The 25265-nt window shown below is 41.6% G+C and overlaps 2 protein-coding genes across 2 annotated transcripts in view; one reads left to right on the top strand and one right to left on the bottom strand.

Annotated features, from left to right (window-relative positions):
* The window catches only part of rnd2 (Rho family GTPase 2), a 32602-nt gene extending 31248 nt beyond the window's left edge, over positions 1-1354 (bottom strand). The window contains exons 1-2 of the mRNA XM_037793312.1: positions 1027-1354; positions 498-585 (exon numbers count right to left, since the gene is read on the bottom strand). Coding sequence (XP_037649240.1) covers positions 498-585; positions 1027-1128 — 190 coding nt within the window. The 5' untranslated portion in view covers positions 1129-1354. The remainder of the gene's footprint in view (positions 1-497; positions 586-1026) is intronic.
* A 10187-nt stretch (positions 1355-11541) lies between these two features.
* The window catches only part of vat1 (vesicle amine transport 1), a 37439-nt gene continuing 23715 nt past the window's right edge, over positions 11542-25265 (top strand). The window contains exons 1-2 of the mRNA XM_037791540.1: positions 11542-12184; positions 18336-18543. Of these exons, the coding sequence (XP_037647468.1) occupies positions 11765-12184; positions 18336-18543 (628 nt within the window). The 5' untranslated portion in view covers positions 11542-11764. The remainder of the gene's footprint in view (positions 12185-18335; positions 18544-25265) is intronic.

The following is a 25265-nucleotide window of genomic DNA, read 5'->3' on the forward strand; positions in this document are numbered from 1 at the left end:
AACCCTATAATGTATCATATCCACCACATCAGTGTAACTCTGATGAAAACTTCTGTCAGTTACTGGTCCCCTCAGGCCCATCCTGTCTCAATTATCCGCGCCCTCAGCCCTTTCTCCCCCCAGCAGTGGCCTGACCCTGGCCAGAGCATGGGAAGAGCCAGCCACACACAGCGAACAGCACAGGAAGGAAGGAATGCAAAACACAAGATGACACCAACAGACACGGCTGGCACCGAGCTTTTCTAAAGACAACAATCATAAATAGCAGATGCACCAAGCTAAAAAAAAATCTAAAAACAAAAAGACATCCATCTGAAGTTGGCAAGGTCAAAGCAATTTGTCAAAGCGATGACTGCTTGCTGGAGAAGTTGGAGAGGGGAGTTGGAGGCAGTCCTCCCACGGTCGCAGCCAGGGGACAGGCACCGTGGGCAGGCCTGGGAGGGGATTGATTTGATGTCAGCAGCCTTGGAAGAGACAGAGATATGAAATAGTCTTACCTGACGTGTCCCACATATTCAGCTCAATCCGGTGCTTGTCTATCTCAAAACTGGCAGTGTAGTTTTCAAACACCGTGGGCACGTAGGTCTGAAAAATAAGAAGGGATTTATTTTAGTTATCCAATTAAGACGAACAAGATAAGGGTGTGTTTACACTGCCACAGGCTTCTGTGGGAAAATCATATTTGAAATTATGCAGCAGATAAATAAAAAATAATGGCAGACACATTTCACAGCCATAGCTATACCATAATCCCTTTGGGGGAAATATTATAGCAGAAGAAGACAACGCCTTAAAGTTTTATGGGCAGTAACTGCAGACACAATAAAAGTCCATTTAGACATTACAGGACTATTTTACAGCCATTCATTACAGTTCTCTCTCCAGCAGCAGCTTCCTCTCTCTCTGTCTTTAAGCAGGTGGATGTAAACCTGCTGAACAAGTGCTGAAGTTCTTCACTATTGCATTTCAAACTCCTGATCTTCAAATTAAGAAAAAAACACTTGAGACTTTTTGGTAGAAACCTACCTCTGGATAGCAGTCCTTGGCAAAAACGTGCAGGAGTGCAGTTTTCCCACATTGTGTGTCCCCGACCACCACAATCTTACAGCGGCTGCCTAGACTGTCCATGGTTCGTCCGTCAGAGGTGTGTTGTAGTTTGCATCCAGCATCCAGTTTAGGAGACGCAGAGGAACAGAAGACGGAGCAGATACACGCGCCGAGCCGGTGCGCTTTATCCAGCTGCTGCGTCTGTCCTGCGCGCAGCTCCACGGTCCTCTCTGTCTCTCTCTGTGTCTCTCTCTCTGTGTGTGTCTCTGTGTCTGACTGGTGAAGTGACTGGACTGCTACCGAAACCACAGGAAGCTCAGCCCTCTCTGGTAAAACTCCCTTGGTTTGATTCCTGGCCACGCCCTCCTAATATTCACATCTGAATCCCATCACTAATAAACTGCTCTTATACGATACCATACAACTTTACTGTCAGTTTCCACTGAAATTCATTTTGCATCCATTTGCAGCTCAGTTTGAGAAAAAGTACACATACAACAGACATACTGTTACCATAGACAGACAGACAAGTAAGACCCATCAGACAAAAAATGATATATATATTATATATTCCCTATTTAAAACATGTAAGGGATCAGAGGAGATGCTGTTGGCAAGACTGAGCATACTCTTGTTGTGAGCTGCTTGAAAGGAGGCTCTCTGTCACAGGTTGGCCAATGATCTTCGTGCAGATTTTGATTTGGCTATAAAGTTTAGTTGTAAGTTTTACAGAGAGACTACTGAGCCAGGCTGTGCTGCAGTACAACAGGACACTCTGAATCACTGAACTGAAAAATAATCTGGCTACTGGCTCCAAATGATCTGAGTCTGCGAAGAAAGTAAATGCGTTATGGGAAATAAAGCCAAAGGGTCAGTGGGACAAATAGTTTATAGTGACCTTATCATGTTTGTTTTGCCTCCTATGGTATCCTGCTAATATCTCAATGATAATATTAAAGTATAGCGACTATATCAGTGGGACTTTATGGAGACAATTCTGCCTCCTGTTCTATCCCTATATGTCTATAATACATTGTCTTTTAGGGTTCTAACTAGGGCTGTGTATTGGCAAGAATCTGGCGGTACGATACGCATCATGATACAGAGGTTACGATTCAATATATTGCGATACTGTAAGCAAGGCGATATATTGCAATTTTTTTTAAATCTAATTTTAGGATAACTGTCACAGTATAAAGAACACACCACCATATGCATAAAATCTGAGTAAACAAAGTTGACTTTTTTTATGCAAGCAGAACAGTGGGATCTGCATTTACGTTTATCACAGTCCTTGTAACATCGGACATAATAGCACTACTTTGAGAGGGCACATCTCTTTGCAAATGACATAAAGTATTGACGGAGTTAATCTTTGCATGTAAACTATTAATTCAAAATCAATACAGTGGTTTTGAGGATCAATACAGTATCACAAAACGTAATATCCCGATACTCGATATTTTCTATATTGTCTTACACCCCTATGAGATTTTCATGGTATAATAACCATCTCAGAAAATATCCCGGTATACGGTATTACACTATTATTATTATCCATCCATCCATTATCTGTATTATTATTATTATTATTATTATTATTATTATCATCAGTTACAATGACCCTTAAAGGACCAGTGTGTAGCAATTAGAGGGATCTATTGGCAGAAATGGAATATGATATTTATAACTACGTTTTCTTGAGTGTATAATCACCTGATAATAAGAATCGTTGTGTTTTCGTTACCTTAGAATGAGCCATTTATATCTATAGGGAGCGGGTCCTCTTCACGGAGTCCACCATGTTGCTTCGCCATGTTTCTACAGTAGCCCAGAACGGACAAACCGAACACTGTTAACTTTTCCTGCTTGGGCCAGAGTCGATAACATTACCCGCTGCCGTCGCAGCCGCTCTCTCTCTCTCTTGCTTCACCACTCACTTCACAAAAGTGGTAATCTGCAATCTCAATGCTAGATACCGTCAGATCCTACACACTGTTCCTTTAAAGGAATGAGAACAGAATTATAATAAACAGAATTACAAACCTGGATAAAAAATAGCATGTAACTATGATGTATTATATAACTAAAGCTTGTTAGTTTACATGTTAGCAGCAATATAGTATGTAATTAATTGCTAAATTAAAAATAACATCAGCTGTGAGCTTTTCAAATAATGTCCTATGAATATTAACATTTACACACACTCACTTATGTCCGTTTCTTTCAATACCATGGATAAGCAAATGTGCACGGTATGATAACCGTCAACTTTCATACCTCGGTATACCTTGATACCGGTATACCGTTAACTTACAACCCTTAGGAACTTTATATCTGAGAACATCCAGATTACATCTGTGGGACAGAATAAGGAGTCTATGCATGTATTGTGTCCTTGCAAATACTAGCCTATTACGCCTACTAGTGGAACTTTAAATATAAGAACATGACATTATAAAGAACATATTTGACCTCCTATGTTAACATCAAGTCCATTAGTAACTATAATATTTTGATAAACTGTAAGTATTATCACAAGAGCTCATCAGAGCCCATTGAGAGCACATGGATGGCACTTAATCATTTTTAAAAACTTGTTTTAGGCTTTTATATTCCTTTAAGAAGCTTGTCCGCGGTTGCACTCAGCAGAGAGATATATTCTTAAACTGGTATTTCATAATTAGCCGACTTGTTGGCCAACAGTAACTGGATGTATATGTATATGTATGTAACATTTGTATTTGTTCTGTAGACCACAAAAACAAACAAATCAGCAATGCACTCTGGTGGGAGCCATTTTATAAGTAGTGAAACCAGTTACTGCAGTATACTGGGTAGAGTTCTTCTTCAAATTACTGGCTTCTGCTCTGTGATTTATTCACAAAGTCACACCTCTCTTAGCGACCAGGTTGTAAGTTGATAATTTCTTCACTGCAGCGTGTTAAATTGTTCTGCATGAGGGATGAGATTTAAGAATACGATGGTAAGAAAACCATTTAAATCCAGTGTGTCCTTTTCAAAATAGATCTTGTATTATGCAAGAAATAGTCTTTTAACATATATTCAGCTTTAATATTAATTAGAAATCATTATTTATTTAATAGTGGTGTGTGTTTGTCCTATGATGATCACCGGCTAAAGACCTATTTTGTCCTCATCCCTGTTGGGAAAGCATCATAAATACTGTGCACATTATGCCTCTTGATTTAGTGCCAGCGTGGCCTCTTAATGGAGATACAATAAATGCGCAGCGTACAGAGATAAAATAGTCCATCAAATTAAGTAGTTAGAGGTGACTGGGCTGCCTTTATGGGTCTCATCGCCTTGCATTTAGTTGATGTTCCTTGTAAAGTGCCCCGCTGAGGAGTTATTGGTTTTGTGAATGAGATAATTAAATGACACTGCACCACGTGTCAGGACAGCTCAGCACTGTTGAGTCATGATTTCTCCCCTGAAGGCTGATACTGCTTCCTTCTGGACCAAAAATGGTATTACATCATATTCAATTTGCAAAAGAAAAAATATTAATGAAGCAATAGTGCAATAAGCAGGACTACAATAAATCTCAATACAACAAACCTGCAAAACTGTTCAATGACTTGATCTCTTAACATTATTTTGGTGTCTGGTTTGTGTTATTGTTGGATTGATGGAAGTGTTCCTCTCTCAGTGGTGATAGAAGGACTCCTTTACTAATACAACAATATAAAAACACTGCACTACAAGTAAAGTAGTCCTGCATTCAAACTACTACCTTAGTAAAGTATTATCAGATAGCACAGGAGTATTATCAGTAAAATGTACCATAAGTATGAAATAATAAAGTGGGCTACTGGTTCTGCAGAATAATGGCCCCTGTGACTGATATATTATTGACATTATTAGATTGTTCATACTGATGCATTCATGCATAAGCAGCATTTTACTGCTGGTTGTGGTGATTTTAACTACTTTACTGATAGTTTAGTCCAGCGGTTCCCAAACCAAGGGTTGGCCCCGTCCAAAGGGTCACGAGAAAAATACAAACTGTGCGTTCTAATACCCATACTACCATATTATTTAGTAATCCAGAAAAAGATTTAGTATGTCCCAATACATAGCATGTCAAATGCAGTATGCCAAAAATACCAGGATGTCCACCTCATTTTTTCCCTACAATCCTCTGCTCAGCAGATATATGAGCAAGAGGGTCAAAGCATAATGTTATGATGATGTAGTATGTCCCAATTGTATGTATACTGCGTGCAACAGTACATACCTTGTAAGGGAAGCTACAGTATGTACTAAAAGTTTTAAAGAAGTATGCAATTTGGAACATCAGCCACAGTCTTTAACAATGCATCGTATTTTATAAACTTATCATACATTTCTTAAGGTAAAATCTTAATCTTAAAAGTAACTATAGCTGTCAAATAAATGTACAATAAGTGTGACTACAATATTTTCCTCTGAAAATGAAGTAGAATGTAAAATGGCAGCAAAAGTCTTTCTAAATTAAAAACAACAAAAAGAACAGTTCATTAAAAACAGCAAGTAATCAAAAATTGCAATATGACCTACTAAAATTTTGCAATATTTGTTAAAGATGAAATATGTATCAAAATACTGCTATAATTTTCGTGTTTATGGCTACAGTCGCAGTGGAGTTTATATTGTTATATTACACCACGGTGTTCTCGGTGTTGTTGCCTTGGTGATTACACTGCTGTTATCTATTAATAATATCTATTGATAATCAGTTGTATGTAGCCTACAGGCTGCATAATGTCGTCTATAGAAATGGAACTATAATATTGTAGTACTCTTTCTATCCCTGCTTGTTTCTGGAGAGGTTGTTGCTGTAGCGTATTTCAAATCTGTGTTTGTGTTTTAATGATTTCAATGGCACGAGCATCTTTCAGCTCCATCAGCTATATTAGAAGGGTGGTACAAGTTTTAGAGGCCGATATCTCAAAACCTGGGCAGACATGTAGGGAAAGGGAGAAAATCACTCTTTGAGTCAGTAGAACAGCAGGTGGCAGCATTTATTCATTACTGAAGCAGGCTTTTGTATATTTAATCCCACGACCCGTCAGACCTTGTGGGACACAACATATATTATTGTCTTTTCATAAGTTAACAGAGCAGAAATCTTTAGGTCTCTGTAGGAAACTGCTGGAGCTAATCATGTTGTTCTTAAACACATTAAACATTTTTAATCACTTGCAAATTAATTTCACTTAATGCCCACCACAAGAACCCCTACTGCATCTCATACCTCTGGTCAGTTGGGTTTCATGTTAAGGATATTGGACTGTTTAATATCTGTACGTGAGGGGATTGATGCCATGTATAGTACAAGGAGGTGTCGGCCAATCACACTCCGCATATTTATAAAAGCATTCATGCGTACATAAATACGTACAGTAGGCCTAAATGGTAGGTGGATTACTAACTTTTCAACACAGTTTGCCGCATCTGCTGCCGGTGGGTGTTCTGAGTTCTACATTCCCATCGCCTGTATATTAGTATGTGCTAAGAGATGCTTTGATGGATATGCTGCTCAACCAGTAATCTCATTACAGCCATGCGTGAATAGAGCAGAGATGCCAGCCCAAGATCACTCAACAAGAGGGTAGATGAAAAAGAAGAAATAAATATAAATGGCCAGAGGTTGAGTTGGTAAGGAGCCAGTATGCAGTGACTTCTGGCTTCAGTGCTCTCCGCTTCTGTAAACTTGCCAAGAAGACAAAACAAACAAAAGTTCTTCCAAACTGCATTTCAATTTAATAAATGACTCTAGCATATGTAATGCATATATGCTTTAACTTTATCCCCCACTACATACATACATTATATACAGTACATATATATATATTTATGGTACTATGTACTGTCATGAGAAAACTTGTGTAGAAGGACCATGGGTGTGCTGGAGCTTTAAGATTTTAAATAGAAAATATACAATAATGTAATGAAATATGATGCATTATATTTACTTAAACTATCAGACAGCATAATAAATAGTGAGAATAGAATTTGCTCTACCATGACCAACTTTAATGCGGCTTCTACTTTAAGGTTTAAAGCAGCAATCAATAAATCAAATGCTTTGACAAAAAAAAAGAAAGAGATCTGGTATCTGTGTCTGTCACAGGACTGTAATAAGCCTGCCTTCCTGCCTGCCTGTGCGCACTCTGCCCTTGCACTCATTTCGTGTTACTGGAGTCTTCCACAAGCTGCCTGCTTGACAGCTGTGAGTACTAACAACAGCCATGTTCATTGTTTACATTCATTATTATATGTTTACATTCATAAACGATAATTTTGGGGGAGTGGTTTGGAGGGAGGCCTGAAGGGACGGACTGTCAGTGTTGCTGAGTTGGCGACTTTCTTGCTAGATTTAGGGACTTTTGCATTCATGCAGACAACATGTGTGGGATTTACATGATATGTTCTTAATCCCAGTATTTGCCCAGTTTTAATAGAAATGAAAATATCAGTGTTTTTGTATTTCAGACACTCACATCCTCCAAGAGCGTCCAGACTCCCTGCAGACTCTATGTGCCTGGCAGAGTGGTGACACAGTACTTTATCCAGGCCAAACTACACCACTGAGCACCATTATGCATTCAGTAACCTACTTAGACAATAGAGGAAGTCTCCAAACTACACCAGGTGTCCCAGGCAGTACATCTCTGTTCTTGCATCCTATTCCTGTGTTCCTTTAAGCGCAGCCATTTCCTGTAATGGATACATCTTCAAACCCTGTTTAGCTGCTGGAACATGTTCTGAAATGTCTTTCTTGGCCCTGACTGTGAAACTATTATAGAAAGCTTTCGCATTATGCTTCTGTTCTAATCCTTTTTTCAGACTGCAGTGTGCAGTCCGAGTCATTTTCCTGACTGTGCTTTGCCGGTGCATTACCATACTGGCCCTGTCGGAGCTAATGAGGAAAAGAGCCACTCTGCGAGCGCCCACAGCATACTGATGTGTATTCAGAGTGGCTCGGTGTGGTTGGTTGGGAAGAACAGACGATCTGCCTTGTAACATTTCGCCTGTGTCAAAGCGGTAGATCAATAACGCCTGCATCCTACATCATTAAGCCCCTGTGGGATATTGATCGGGACACTGCTGACTTTGGCCCCAGAAGTGCTGAGAGGCACTTTACGGCCACAAGGTGTCTCACCACTCCTCTTGTGGTCTCGTGTCTGAATGGACACTGGGCTGGTCTCTCAGCTCTGAAGGCACAAAGCTGGAAAATGGGAATAGACTTTCTTTTTTGTGAAAAATATAAGAGACACTGACCGTTGCATCTGTGATCACAAAACTATTTGTTTCTATCACACGAGCCAACAAGATGTTTTCCAAAATACTCTTTATTGTATGAGTCACCGTGTCCCGTGTGTACTACATTTTAACAACGAGGTCATCCCGCCCTCTGGTTCCCTGCACTCAAGCTGAAGAATGCAATTATCGTTTAATCAAAAGCTGGCGTGACCTCAACACAAACTCATATTTTTCGGAGCTGCCTGCTCAGGGAAGTTACAACAATGAGCCATACGCAGGCCCAAAGTTCCTGAAATCCTACTGCAGAATAGGCGGCATAAACAGACATTTCCTCCGGCTGCTACCGTTCCAGCTCCGCACACCTCAGTCAGTGTTAAACAGGCAGCAGTAAACAGACAGAAATAATAAGCAAACACTCGCTGAAAGAAATTCATTAATTATGCCTTTTATTTCATCACATATTGGGATATCGCACAGTGGTGGACTCAGGTTGTCTGAGGGGTAGGGGCGAAAAAAGTAAAAAGGGCACCAACGTGCAGAGAGTTTTCTAGCATTTAATGCTGCAGTGGGTAGAAATGGAACAAATATGATTTAAAAAAAGTTATTTTTATAAAACAGTCACTATATAAAAGTCACATCTGCAAGATTTCACAGATTGGAGGAACATAACCAATCAGAGCTGAGCTGGAGCCTGCCGTCTCTGAGCAGCTGTCAATCACCCGCGAACTCCGATCAAACGGTCAAACTAGGCCGCGCTGATCAAAAATGAATCAATATTCTGTTACTGTGATGCCTATTTCTCTCCTCAAATGTTTTCAGAAACATCTTGTAGTGTACTGTTTAGCTGTAAAATGAGAAAGTTTGTGACCCGGCAAGCCATGTTGAGATCAGTTGAGGAAATACCAAGCACCGCCCACCGGCCACAGCACAGCCAATAGGAACGCTCTCCCTCTCTTAAATGACCTGTGATTAACCAAAGTCTCCCGTCACGGGCTACATTTTCTAAAGCCTGTAAACAGAGCCATGAGGAGGTGCAGAAGTCTAGTTTTCTCTCTGAACACTTGAATTACAATACGCTGAAAGGTTATTATGGAATATTTGCCCAATGATGCCAAAAAACTTTCTGCCTACTGCAGGTTTAAGGGCACCCATTGGTGCACTGTGCATCTCCTTTTCACCATTGGAAGAGCACTTTAGAGGGCACATTATCATGTTTTATCTACCTAAGAGGCATCCAAAAGGGCACTTTTGCTGCGTTTCTTTCGAACATGATAAGAAGATAAGTCAGCTCAAAAATGAAAAATGAAAAATCAATGTACAGTGTTGAGATTATACTGACTTTCTTTTGTCTCTCATGATTAAACCTATAATCTCTATTACTATGGAGACTTGCAGTAATCAGCAGAGTTTGGAGGTTTTGCTGGGGTTGGCTTTACAACTTTACTTGCCTTTAGCTATAATGGCCATTTTTTGCAAATCCCCCCTCTGCTTGATGCAATAGAGGCTCATCTTATAGCCCTACCCCCAGACAGCCAAACCCAACCCACCCAATCACAGACACCCAATCCTCGGGATCCATCAATATTCTGTTACTGTAATGCCTATTTCTCGCCTCAAATGTTTTCAAAAAACATCTTATAGTGTACTGTTTAGCTGTAAAATGAGAAAATTTGTGACCCGGCAGCCATGTTGAGATCAGTTGAGGAAATACCAAGCACCGCCCACCAGCCAGAGCACAGCCAATAGGAATGCTCTCTCTCTCTGAAATGACCTATGATTGGCCAAAGTCTCCCGTCACGGGCTAGATTTTCTAAAGCCTGAAAACAGAGCCATGAGGAGGTGCAGAAGTCTAGTTTTCTCTCTGAACACTTGAATTACAATACGCTGAAAGGTTATTATGGAATATTTGCCCAATGATGCCAAAAAAACTTTCTGCCTACTGCAGGTTTAAGGGCACCCATTGGTGCACTGTGCATCTCCTTTTCGCCACTGGAACGGCACTTTATCGTGTTTTATCTACCATATAGAGGCATGCAAGAGGGCACTTTTGCTGCGTTTTCTTTCGAACATGATATAAAGATATATCAGCATGAAAATGAAAAATGAAAAATCAATATACACTATTGAGTTTATAGTGACTTTCTTTTGTCTCTCAATGATTAAACCTATATAATCTCTATTACTGTGCAGACTTGCAGTAATCAGCAGATTTTGGAGGAGGTTTTGCTGGGCTAGGCTTTACAACTTCATTTGCCTTTAGCTATAATGGCCATTTTTTTGCAAATCACCTCTCTGCTTGATGCAATAGAAGCTCATCTTATAGCCCTACCCTCAGACAGCCAAACCCAACCCACCCAATCACAGACACAGACACAATCCTTGGGTTTCATCAATATTCTGTTACTGTAATGCCTATTTCTCGCCTCAAATGTTTTCAAAAAACATCTTCTAGAGTACTGTTTAGTTGTAAAATGAGAAAGTCTGTGACCCGGCAGCCATGTTGAGATCAGTTGAGGAAATACCAAGCACCGCCCACCAGCCAGAGCACAGCCAATAGGAACGCTCAATAGGAATGCTCTCTCTCTCTGAAATGACCTGTGATTGGCCAAAGTCTCCCATCACGGGCTACATTTTCTAAAGCCTGAAAACAGAGCCATGAGGAGGTGCATAAGTCTAGTTTTCTCTCTGAACACTTGAATTACAATATGATGAAAGGTTATTATGGAATATTTCCCCAATGATGCCAAAAATATACTACCTACTGAAGTTTTAAGGGCACTCATCCTTTTCGCCACTGGAAGAGCACTTTATCATGTTTTATCTACCATAGAGGCGTTTTTTTTTAACATGATATAAAGAAATGTCAGCTCAAAAATTCTAAATCAATGTACAGTGTTGAGTTTATAGTGACTTCTTTTGCCTCTCAATGATTAAACCTATATAATCTCTATTACTGTGCAGACTTGCAGTAATCAGCAGATTTTGGAGGAGGTTTTGCTGGGCTAGGCTTTACAACTTCATTTGCCTTTAGCTATAATGGCCATTTTTTGCAAATCACCTCTCTGCTTGATGCAATAGAAGCTCATCTTATAGCCCTACCCTCAGACAGCCAAACCCAACCCACCCAATCACAGACACCCAATCCCCTGGTTTCATCAACCTCTCCATGTTTTCCAGCCAGCCTCTGTCTCATCCCACTCACACACTCTCTCTCTCTCTCTCTCTCTCTCTGTCAGAGCTCGGCGTTGACAGCCACTGGCCACTTGATCAGCTTCACTTCTTGTCGGGGTTTGTGTGTCTCCAATGCAAGACTGCTGAAAAAAAGACGCTCCAATTTCTTTTCCATTCGCAAGAGGAAAAAAAGCACAAGAAGTAGAAATAAAAAAAAAAAACTTTAAGTTGATTTTTTTTTCTACACTCATCACTGTCTCACAGCTTTTGCACCATGTCTGGAGAGGACGCACCTGCCGAGCAGCAGAACGCAGTGGACCAGAAGCAGGAGACCAAACCCGCCGAGGAGCCCAAAGCTGAGGCGCCCAAGACGGAGCCTGCTGCAGCAGCCACCGCCGAGGCAGCCTCCGAGGCGACCACCGACAAGGTCCCCGAGGAGGAGGCGTTCACCTACCGCGCTCTGGTGCTCACCGGCTACGGAGGCTATGACAAAGTGAAGCTGCAGGTGAAGAAGGGCAAGCCGGTGCTCAAGGCTGGAGAGGTGCTGGTGCGCGTCAAGGCGTGCGGGCTCAACTTCGCAGACCTGATGGCCAGGCAGGGTCTGTACGACCGGCTGCCGTCTCCACCGGTCACACCCGGGATGGAGTGCTCCGGAGTGGTGGAGGCTGTAGGGGAAGAAGTGACAGACAGAAAAGTAAGCACACCACCCAACACCCAACTATGAGCTTTATTATTATAATGCCACTTTAAAAAAAAAAAAAGAAAGCCTCATTCTATAATGTTCTTCTTTTTTTTTTTGCACAATTTAAGATTAAATAATATATATTTATAATAATATACATATTTTTACATTTAATTTTTTATATAATAATATAAAAATAAATGAATAATATACAGTGCAGGAAGAGGCAGAAAAAAACCCCACTGGGTTTATCTGCACCTAGAGACAAAATTAATATAAAGAAATAATGTGACTACATAATAGTGATAACAAACCATTAGGACAAGATATACACCACCCAACTATCAGCTTTATTATAATGCCACTTTTAAAAAAGCCTCATTCTATAATGTTGTGTGTCTTTTTTTTTTTTTTTTTTTTTGCACAATGTAAAACTATACAACATTAAAAAAAAAGGAATAATATACAGTGCAGGAAGAGGCAAAAAAAACCCACTGGGCTTATCTGAAGCCTCCAACTATAGAGACAAGATTAATATAAAGAAATAATCACTTCTTATTATTGAAGTGATGCTTCAGCTTTTTGGTGCTGAGCTGCTATACATCTGGATATGGGCGTGTCAGGCTGCTCAGACGATGGTGGTGGTGGTGGTGGCAGGCTAGTGATCTGCTGTTTCATGATTTAATATGAATAGGCTATTGGGTCAGGTGATTAACACAATGATAAGTTATTAATAATAAATATTGATATATAGTTTGAGCTTTTAAGGGTGCTCATCCATCTATCCATCCAGTCGTGCGTAAAAGAGACATCACTTTGCTATGTGAAAGTGGATAAAGCCTGCTATAGTGTGATCATGTTGTATTGTATATCTCTGTAGATTAGAAGACGCCCAGAGTGTGTAAATGACACGAGTTTTAGTACAATGAAGTCAGCCAGCAGCAGGCGTCGCCCCTCTTCGTCTCCACGCTTTTTTTTTTCCAAATTGTGCGCACTTAAGATTAAGCAACTTCAAGTCCAACAATAGTTACCGAGATGGAGATGGATTCATTGTTCAAATACGCAACATGAATGTTGTAAGTGTAAAGTCTAAATAAGCACATGTAAATCTGCATGGATGCTCTCCACCCTTGCAGCACCTACGGTATTAAGCTGTGCTGCGTCAAGGTAGGCCCAATACGACCGGAAATGAGACTGCTCTGCCTTCAAAATAAAAGCTTGGAAAAGCCACCTGAGAGTTTCCTTTGCTGTTTGATGGTGGCAAAAGAAAAAATATGTGCAAGATATGGAAATCAAGAAGCAGTGATTATTATGTATTAGCCTACTGGAATTGCAACATTTGGTCATATATAGTGCACATGTAGGTTTATTAGGTCTGGAATTCCTCATTAATAAGATAAGATAAGATAAGATGAACCTTTATTAATCCCCGGAGGGAAATTTCAGGTGTCAAAGCAGCAACATCAGCAAACAGAGTGAAACACAGGAGAGGTAAAGGTATATACAAAAATTTGATAAAAACAATATATAGAGTAGATACAGAGTGAATGGGTGAACATAGTGTGTACAGTCCGTCAATAAATAAATGTAGTATGTACATATGTGCAGTCTATAAAGTGGTATATAGGATGTATAGTGTAAAGTAAAAACAATAAATAGAGATATAAAAGATACAGAGTGAATGGGTGAACATAGTGTGTGCAGTCCGTCAATAAATAAATGTAGTATGTGCAATAAATAAATGTAATATTAGTTTAAATGCTACTGTAAAATAACATTTTGGGTGAAAAAAAAGAAAGAAACAAAAAGCCATCTTGGTTCCAAGTTGCTACTCCTTGTGTGCTTGCAAAGCGTTAATCAATAGGGGACTTTTATTCTGGAAAGGATGGCCAGCTGCCACCGGTATTAATGTGGCTGACTTGACACCGGTGCCTTTTGTTACCGGAGAGCGACGGTGGCGCACAGACTCACCGAGCAGAAAGGGCGAGGCGCCTCAGACAGACAGCATGGTGATGGAGAGGAATAAGATCAGTCGCCCTCTTTGTCAACAGAGATCCTATCAGCTCCTCTAACATATTTACATCCATGAATATATTATGTCACGATTAAAGTTCAAACAATGAAACAATGCTAATAAAAAATAAAAAAAACAGCTTTTCTTTAATGTACAGCCACAAGACACTTATTATTAGTCGCCTTCTTTCTTTCTTGCATTGCATGATGAGTCACAGGCCTATATGTCTGTCTCCTGGCTGCCTGGCGTCACCACGGTAACGCCTTTTGTAAGGCAATTAATGCACAAAGCCAAAATGTTACACATCATGCAGCCAGTGATGACTCACACCATTTGTTGTAGGAGCACCACATATTCTCACATCAGATGATTTAATGTGGATAACAATGGGCTGATCAGATGTGGGGATGCAAAACCAGTGCATCTGGCTTGGGAGTGGCACATATGCTAAGGTCCTTATGGATGCAGACAGAGTAATAGGAAGGTTAAGACCTGTGTGTTTCTAAATAGCTTCTTTCCATGTTGCCAGTGTTGCAGATTGGATTTAAAGGTCACGCGTTACACACACACACACATGCACACAAACACACGTCTTGTCATCAAGGCCTCCCACATCCCCTCGCAGCCCTTATAGCTTATAGAATTAAGAGCCAATCTTCCTAATGGATGGAGATCTGTGCGATCTTTTAGCAGCTAACTTGAAGGGAATGTGCTGACCCTGATGGGACAGGATTTTTGGGAGGCTCATCACTCACTGCAGCTCTCTTATTTATCCGCCTATATATCTCGGTTTCACTCACACACACACACACACAGACACAAAGACATATGATAATGGGTGTGTCTGATAGGTTGCTCAACATACGGTATACACAAAGCTTCATGCCATTTAATTAGATAATGCAACATAAACATCGGTGGCTATTAAGTAAAGTGTGATTGATTTTTATTTGCTTCTCTTATGTGAGTGCCTGCTTTCCCTGCACAGACAGAAGAGGCATTTGAGAACTTTTCGAGGAAAAACATGTTTATATTTGTCAAATATGTTGACAGAAATGTCATTTTGCCCATACCTGGCTATAATGTGATTTTCAGGGTTGATAAAGGCAGCACTTCTTCGTCTTTCTCTTGTTTATTGTTTTGCTGCCTGCTGTTTTTATATATTACCTACTGCATGCCTCGCATTATAATTCGATAACATCTGCAAAACAAGCATCCCTTCAGGGGAACAATGAAGTTGAATGAGTTAATGCCACGGTGCTCTCACCCGAGATGACCTAAGAGAGAGTGCGGGGAAAAGTGTAACAGTGAGTAAGCGAGGGAAGAGAGGGGAAATATCACAAATCACACCGAGAGCTCCCCTGACACCAAACATCAGCACTTTTTTTCCTCCTGACCCGCTTCTTTTCTCTTTTTCTTTTTTCATTTTTCTCCCTCGGTGAGTTTTGGTCGGATCTGACCCATATGTTCTCAATTACCTCCCTCTGGCCCACATTGTCAGTCTGGTATTTCCTCCATCCCTCCTTCCCTCCCTCTAACTATCTCTCCTTCTTTCGTATAATCTCTTGATTCTTCCTCTGTCGAACGTGCTGTCAGTGAATCCCTCTATCACGCTGCCCTCCCTTTATGGTACCATTCTTCTCTCCTTTCAGGACATATTCACCCTACATGTCCTTTTCACCAACATGACAACATAAAGCGCCTGCTCTCAGTCTCTACATGGCCCGTTTGCCATAAACTGCTGGGTTAAAAATCTGTTTTTTGTCTTTTTCCCCTCACGCTTGTCCAGTGTGGTTTCCCCACATACTTTTTGGATCTCACACTATTGAAAGTGTAGAGTTGCATCCAAGGCTTCTTCTAATATTTAACCGAGCTGCAAAAACAAGAAGAAGAATAATGGTTATTGTTTCGCGAGCATTGCATACTGATTTGCATAATCAGAGGTGCAGTCAAGTGCAAAACGCAGCGTGAAGACCCTCCTTGTCACAGATTTAGCTGAGCAGGGCGTGGCCTTTTATCCCAACATCATGTCAAAGCGCAATAACACCTACGCTGACACCGGGGAGGTATTATGTTTCCTTTTAATTACATTTACAGGAGCCGTGCAGGCTGAGTGGGTGTTAGATTTCACCTTCATCTTTTGCCTCAACCTGACTCAGGAACACTGTAGCAGAAATTTAGTTAATCTTTTTTTTATTCACTGATAATTTTTTGCTGAGATCATCGAAACTCAAAACCACCAAGCAGCTGACTTGGAGGCCCTGCATACCCCAAAATTGAATCACCATCTGATTAAGTCCATTCATGTACAGTTAACTGGAAGTGTCTTTGTTCGGCGCCCTCGCTCTCCTGACCCCAACTGTGACTGCATTTGATGCAGTGGCATGAAGGCTGAGAAAGGAAATGCAAAATGTGTGTGTGTGCATGTGTATGTGTATCACATTGTGAAGATGTTGTAACAGAACTGTCACAAGGCTCGCTCGCTTGGCCTTGAATGTTCCTACCCCAATTCTGAGTGACTGACAGTAACTCACATGCTTTACGTGGGCGCAGAAGAATAGATGCAAATGCATTTGAATGTGATGTGTGAGTCATGTTTGTGTGTGTTTCCTGTAACTCCCCCGTCTATCGGTTTGTGCCACGCTGTACCCCCAATTTAACCCGCGAGGTTGATGAGTTTGAAGACTCAAAAGGGGGGGGGGGGAACGGATATGGCGATGGGAGTCAAGATGAATAACAAAGGGGAGGAAAGAGAAGTAGCCCACGGTGAAAAAGTGAGAGTATAGTTTGAAACTAAACCAAATGACTCGGCCTCAGACAGAAAGATGTGTGTATGAAAAGGCAAAGAGAGAGAGGGAGATCTCTCTAATTGGAGTGGATAGACAGCGAGGCGCATGGCTCCCTCCAGACCATTAGAGAGGCCCGGGTGGAAAGGGTTTGTTCCCAGGAGGAGAGAGCTTGTCTTATGCTCAGCCATGGGGAAGAATCTGGCAGGGACTCTGATGAGTGGAGGGAGGCCAGGGGAGAAGATGGGCCCCATTGTCCTGTCTCGCTGATGAGGAAGAGGGGATACTCCTCGCAAGAGAAGAGAAAAAGGACGGTGAAGACAGAACGAGACGGTCGAAGGATGAAGAAATAGGGAGGAAATGGAGAGCGTCAAAAACCTAGACACAGACAGGACGAGACGAGGGACTGGAGAAGGGGAAGGAAGACGTTCTAAAGTTGTGAGGGGAAAAGGAGTCAGGAAGTGAAAGAGAAAGAAGGGAAGAGAAAAAGTGAGGAGAATGGAAACGGGGCGGGAGGGAGAGTCGCGTCGAGAGCGGCGAATAAGGGGGAGGAAGAAAACAGGAAGAAAGTTATAATGCTGCAGTCGTCGCTGTTTCCTGTGTCCCTCGAGCGGGCTCTCCTGATTGGTTAGCGAGGGCGCCGGGGGGTGAGTTTACATCGAGACTCGTCCTTCTGGAAAGAGACAATTGTGAATTGGAGGATCCTGCTTTGATAAGGATAGTTTGGATTGGGATTGTGGCGTGCAGCATGTTAAACAATGTCTGTGGCTTCCTCTCTGTCAGGATAGTGGTTGTGAAAGATAGAAACTGCTAAATGATACTCCCATAAAAAGAACAGCGATTGCACTTTGGCACCAATCCCGAAGCATCTAACATGTTAACCAAAGAGGAAAAAATAGAGCCACTTCCCCTTTTTTTCTTTGACCCTGATTCTTCTGTCGCTTCATTATTTCCCTCCATAAAGTCAATACTGTGCTGTGGTTTATCGCTTTCTTTGTTTGCTTGCACTTTTTAAGAGCAAACACTTGGAGGTTTGGTGGACGAGGTGGCTGCATGTTTGCATGTCTACCATTGTTGTAAACCACACTCTTACTATTCCCGCTGCACCAAAGAAACTCTAACTGCTCACTATGTTTGTAGCTATCTTAGTCGCAACTTGTGGTGTTCAGGTGGAATAATTGACTCAATATGTGGACTTTTTTCATCAAATCCAAATCTTTTATTAAATTAGCTTGAGCTATTCCATGAACCCCTGAACAACTGTTGCCACGGCATTATGTTAGGTCACATTGTTTTTACAGACAGAGAGCCCTTTGCTTTACCACGTTCTCATCGTGCTGTCTTCCTGTGCCTTCTCTTCCAGGTCGGCGATAGGGTGATGGTGCTGAACCGCTTCGGGCTGTGGCAGGAGGTGGCGGTGGCGCCGGCGACCCACACCTTCCTCATCCCAGAAGGCATGAGCTTCGAGGAGGCGGCGGCCCTCCCTGTGAACTACATCACCGCCTATATGATGCTGTTTGACTTCGGCAACCTGCGGCCCAACCAGAGCGTCCTCATTCATGCTGCTGCAGGTGAGGAGACGAATACAGAGAAGGATACATGCACACATATAAACCTTTTTAATTTATGTCAATCTTAGGTTGGGAATGGATGCACCACTCTTCATTAAAAGGTCATTCATTTAAATGATGGTTGAATTCATTATAAATACAAAGGGCTGTAAATCGATTAAAATATTTAATCGCAAGATTGTCCATGATTAATCACGATTAATTTATTTAACATTTTTGGGACAAATATTGTCCAGAAACCTTCACAGGTACTGCATTTAGCATAAAAAATTTGCTCAAATCACAACATGGCAAACTGCAGCCCAACAGGCAACAACAGCTGTCAGTGTGTCAGTGTGCTGACTTGACTATGACTTGCCCCAAACAGCATGTGATTATCATAAAGTGGGCATGTCTGTAAAGGGGAGACTCGTGGGTACCCATAGAACCCATTTTCATTCACATATCTGGAGGTCAGAGGAACCAATTCCTTAGGTTTTCTATTTTCATATGATGCCAGTATCTTCACTCTAGGGTTAAAACTAAGCCCGCTACAACTGACAAGATTGATCGATTGCATGTAATGTGTTAAAGAAATTAGCGGAGTTGAAACAAATTTGCGTTATTATTGCGTTAACTTTGACAGCCCTATTATAAATGTATTAATAATTAATTCATAAAACTAAAGCAAACATTGTTTTGCTGCAGTATCTATGAATAGCTGTCGATTCATGCTGTCAATTTATGTTGTAATCCTGCAACTGAAAACCACATTTAATCAGTTTCATCTCAGTATGTGTCGGCCCAGAAACTGCTCTGCAGTTAGCAGCCACACAGATGAACTTTACCACCAACCTTAGAATCATTTATGAAATCTTCTGCAGAAGCTCAACACAAAAATGCAAAGCTTGTATTATGACGTCAAGGAAACGCCCTTGAATGTTTGCAGTACCAGACTTCTTCCCTCTCTGCACCTCCTGTTTATGCATTTCTCTTCTATATGAATTATGGCTGCTGGAGAAGGTCCCGCTGTTCATTAGTGTGAGCTATGGCTCAGTGTTTTGCACTCTCTACAGTAGGACTGCACTAATACTGGAGCACCTGCCACCTGGACCGTGAGGTCAAAGTTGAGAGTGAGTGGGTTGGAGGAAGATGGTGATTGAGGGAGTAAAAGCACCTGTTTTGGGGTGTGATGCATCAAGCCTGAGAGCATTTGATTTCTCTGTGTTTACACAATCAGGCCAGCTGGAGAGAATGGGGAGTGCATTAGCCAAAAAACACTGTACTCTCCCCGTTTCCCTCTCGCTATCTGCCGGTGTACAGCTTTCACTTTTCCTCTCGTTCCCACTCTGTGCAGAGGGAGTCAGAAAGGGATCCCTCGGCATTTGGGACAGTGTGTGGGCGTAGAAGGCTACGAGAAGTGAGCACATAATGAAACCTGAACTCGTTTTCTCTCTGGGAGACAAAAAAAATGACAGAGAGCTATGGGAGACTGCCAGCCCAGGTGGATGTATCCCTCAGTATTAACACACAATAGCACTGAAAAGGAATGAATTTGTTAGATTATCAGTAAACCGTGCAGTTTCCCCAGAGCCGAATGACAGCTAACAGACTCATAGTTGTGGGATCGGTGGTTAACAGAGGAATCCCAAATATTTGTGTTCCCCATATCATCTGGCTGATGTCACACATCTTGCCAGAAGTTTTTCTGTGCAGCGTATGTTTGCTATAGGAGGAATGCTGTGGAAGTGTGGTGTAAGACACTTTTCCCCGCTGGTTTGGTCGAGGCGGCGTCTCTGGTTTCTCAGGGCAGGCTGCCAGTCTTGGCTCGCCAGCTGTCCGGACATCAGGATTTTAAAAGCACATTACTGAGAGGCTATGACAAAAACATTTGCTTAACAGCCTGCTTCACTGCACGCTGTCATTCTTTGCATGTGTAAATCATTAGCATATGCTCTACAACGCCGCTCCATTGAGACTTTTATCATGAAGAACTCACTTTTTCAGTGCTTGTGCACATACAGTCGGGTATCTGGAGTGCCTGTCAACCCACAAACTGTGAAATAAGACAACTGCCTAGATTACAAAATCCTCTTGGCGCCCCTTCCTCATTAGTAGAGATGCAACGATTAATCGATTAGTTGCCGAGTATTAAATCAATCGCCAACTACTTTGATAATTGATAAATTGTTTTTTAGTAAAAAATTCTCTGATTCCAGCTTTTTAAATGTGAATATTTTCTAGTTTCTTTACTCCTCTATGACAGTAAACTGAATATCTGTCAGTTATGGGAAAAACAAGACATTTGAAGACATCATCTTGGGCTTTGGGAAACACTGATTGCCATTTTTCACCATTTTCTGACATTTGATAAACCAACAACTAATCGATTAATCGAGAAAATATTCTCTATATATATCACCCAGAGCTTGAGAACTACCTTTGCAAAGGTGCACCAATATTTTTCTCACAAGCCAATCAGAGGAGACTGGGCTTTTTCTGGAGGGGGTCATAAAGAGACAGGCACTAAAACGGAGCGTTTTAGACAGAGGGTGAATACAGGTATATTTAGACGGACAGTACGAGAAAAATAATGTGTTTTTTGAACATTAAAGCATGTAAACATGTTCTAGTACAAACCAAACATACAAGTATGAACCTGAAAATGAGCATGATATGTCCCCTTTAAAGCTCTCTCAATAGCAGTGAACATGATGGTTGTAGCTTTAGTGGAAAAGGTGTTACCAGTGTGAGAGATGTGCACATCCTTTGCCTCCCTCCGAGGGGGCCTGCATGGCTCACATGGTGCTGGAGGCTGAGTGTGGGTGGTGAGGGTGTGGGGGGGGGTCCGACCCCTGAGGCTGTCAAAAATTGTTCCTGATATTTTCTGATTAGAGAGATCAAAAGTATCTGCTGCGACAGGACCACAGAGAGAGAGAGAGAGAGAACGTGAGATTGTGATTGTGTCTATGTGCCTTCTCGAATCTGATATTTTTTAATATTATGAAGGAAATTGCAGACAGGCTGGCGGTGGCATATATTCCTCACTAAATGTATTCCAACACTGGCACTGGTTATTTTAGCAGTATTGTAACACAGCATGTATTGTAGAAATTCAGACAATTCAACAAAGCCGTGAAATGAATCATTATAATTTGAATATCTTTCTGCACTAAATCAAGAAATCTGAAGACATTTTAAGGGGCATTTTTTCAGTATTTCCTGACATTTTACAGACCAAATGATTCACTGATTAACCTGAAGAATAATCAGCAAGTTAATTGATAATGAAAATAAGTGTTAGCTGCAGCACTGCAGTAATGTAATTTAGGGGCGTGGTTCCCTTTTTGGCATATTATCTTTACAGTCCATCACATATGTCTGAGATGTGAGCAGATCAGAGAGATTTTCCCATCATGATTTTCTCACATGAATATCTTTTAGAGGCCTGAGGAGGTAAAACTGTCCAATATTTCACACATTTTGTGAAACTGACCTAAGGTATTGTCCATCCTCAGTAATGCACTGTTTACTTGCAGTTACATTGAGGTTTCTCCCAACTTTACCCATTCAGATGTCATTTATTTGATTAAGGCGTCACATAAAAATGCGGAACACCACAACTGTTGCCTCGATTAAAATTCCCTGTTTTAGTTGAAAACGTTTCCCAAGAATTTATTTCTTTTTTCACGAGTTTTTGGAGTTCGGAGTAACACATCAGAATACAGAGTGTGTATTGTGTTTTGATTGTGAAACAGTAATTAACAAGCTTCAGTCAAGTCTGTTACTACTCAACCCTGCCCGCAGCTCCAGAGAACACCCCAGCATGTGGTTAAATGGCTTTACTTCAACTCGTCAGGCTGTCTCACAAGACTTTGCAACAGACGATTGCATATAAGGTCGTGATCCAACTAAACAGCAGTGATTGTATGTGCCAGACATGCCTGCATAACACTACATTCCTGCAGCTACATCAGTCTATGTTTTGCAAAGATAAAATAGTGAGCTTTTACATGAGATTAACTGACTGGGCCTATTTGCACAGCTGAGGGGTAGCGGTGGTTTCACCCTCACAGGGTACTGTTTGGTAATTATGATTACCAAACAGCAGCCACAGATTGTGTTTGAGGAGCAATTTTCTTCTTCTACTGTTATAAATCATCAAAGCATTTTTCTTGTAACTGCTTGAGGGGTTCAGCCTCACTTGTTCTGTCCCACAGTTGACCTGTTTATTCTCATAATAAGGATATGATCACTGATTTTACCTCATTAGGAAAAACGATTGTCCTCCTTTCAATTACTTTTAGATTTCAAGATTAGATTTAGATTCTTCAAAGCCCCTGAAACTTGCCGTTAAACAGATAATTGCTTATAAACGATTACAAAACTTAATATTCATGTAATATCATCATATCGTCTTGTGACCCTTTCATTAATGAATAGTGTCAACAATCTTTAGAGGTGCAGTGTGTAGGATTTGGCGGCATCTAGCGGCGAGGTTGCAGATTGCAACCAACTGAACTTCCCCCGTGTGCCAAGCGTGTTGGAGAACTACGGTGGCCGACGCAAATGCCCCTCTCTTAAGCCAGTTGTTGTAAGAGTAGTGTAGGTCATCTGGAGCAGAGCCAGTGCGTCCAGAGAGTGTGTTAATTGTGGGAAGTGAGTGGTGAAGTAAGAGAGAGAGAGCGGCAGCGATGGGAGAGAGCAACGTTATTGACTCCAGCCCAAGCAGGAAGAGTTAACAGAGTTTAGTTTGTCCATTCTGGGCTACTGTAGAAACATCGCGGAGCAACAGGGCGGACTCCGTGAACAGGTCCCGCTCCCTATGTAGATATAAACGGTTCATTCTAACGTAACGAAAACACAACAATCCTTATTTTCAGGTGATTATACACAAAAGAAAATATACTTATTAATATTATATTCCATTTCTGCCGATAGAACCCCCTAATTGTTACATACTGGTCCTTTAAGTATTGTTGGTGCAAATACGACAGCTCTATACGGTAGGGGTGTAAGAAAATATCAAAAATATTGAGTATCGCGATATTATGTTTTCAAAAACACTATAGATTTTTAATTAATAGTTTACATGCAAAGATTTGTGGCAGACAGTGGTTCATTTTGTGTTGTGTTTTGATGTTGGAAGTTACAGGGACTGTCATAAATGCAGATGCAGATCCCTCTGTTCTGATTGCATAAGAAAATTAAACTCAGATTTTATACATGTACTGAGACAGTTTTCCTAAAATGAGCTAAATAACAGTCCTAACAGTATCGCAATATATCACAATATATTGAATCAAAACCCCTGTATCATGATCCGTATTGTATCACCAGATTCTTGCCAATAGACATGCCTGCTATATGGCATATAACCTGTCGAACCTGATGTTGTAGCGGGGGCCTTTACAGAGGGAGGATGATGGGTATCCATCCTCTTCCATGTTTGCAGGTAATGCATAATAAACTGATCCAGAGCTCTCCATAAAGAACATCATTTCCTCAAAAGTATGGTGACCTTTACCCATCACCATCAAGTGACCAGCGTTGAATGCCTGACTGTCATGTCTTTATGTGTGTGTGTGTGTGTGTGTGTGTGTGTGTGTGTGTGTAAGTAAACTCTGGTGAATAGTCCTCAGCTGCCTCTCCCGTGGGTCCGCTCCTGTCCTCTCTCTCCAAACAATAGCTTGTTGTATTTCCTCCCATCGTGCCTCCCTTCTCCACCGCACCGCACATCTGCATCCTCCGTTCTCCTCCTCCCCCTCCGGCCCTCCGTAACCTCCGCTCAATCCTCGTGACCTCGCCATATCCGTGCTCGATTCCTCGTCATCGGGGAACGTGTGCACGTTTCTCCTTTTGTTTTCCCCAGAGGGTTTGGGCGGGGGGAAGTTCAGCGACATTTGAATGAATCTCGTGGGTCTTCCAGCGTACCCGGCCAACAGCTTTTCCTCTGACCTCTTCCTGAACTAGTCCTGATGTTTATGAACCCTGGCCGGTCACCACGCCACCACACCCACACTGCACATTCCTGCATACATATGGGGCTCCGCTGCTTCCAATGATGACGTCCACCTCTGTTTTATTTATGAGATCTGCAGGCCAACGTCAAGTGTAACGCATTGTGTTGCAGATGTGGAATGCATGATATCAATTAAGTGGTGCTACGGGAGCTTGTGTCATCAATTTATCTGTTGATGTTGCTCCGTGGCCTCAGCTACCTCCCCTTGTGTGACATTTTGGCACCGCCAGAGTTTGGCGATTCCAACTGGATCTTCCCATATTTGCGCACTGTAAGGTGCTTCGGCCTACTATATAACACATGTATTCAATCATCTCCTCTCATAAAGCGCCACTGAAGTGTGTTTGAGGTTTGTCTGTTGGATTCCACACATCCTTAGTGTGACCGTTATTAAACTTTTTATTTTTCCCACCAGCCAATTATGGTGGCTTCCATACTTTTGCAGCTGCTTCTTGCTGGAGTGTCTGTGTGTAGGATAGAGTTACACCAGGTTACACTGAGGATTATGTGGAAACACTTGATGTGAGTGGCTTCCAGCTGCTGCTTGTGGGTGCAATATATCCAGGAGAGTGATGGCTGACAGCAGTCACAGCTAAGGAGTTAAATCCTTGTTAATCTATAGAGCTGAGCTGCCGCTTCTGGAAGTAATATTTACCATAGGGAATCCCTTACAATGATAACGTTGAAATGAGGGACTCTCTTGGATATTATAGGTTTATGT

This window comes from Sebastes umbrosus, chromosome 14 (genome assembly GCF_015220745.1).
Source record: "Sebastes umbrosus isolate fSebUmb1 chromosome 14, fSebUmb1.pri, whole genome shotgun sequence".
NCBI classification, from domain to species: Eukaryota; Metazoa; Chordata; class Actinopteri; order Perciformes; family Sebastidae; genus Sebastes; species Sebastes umbrosus.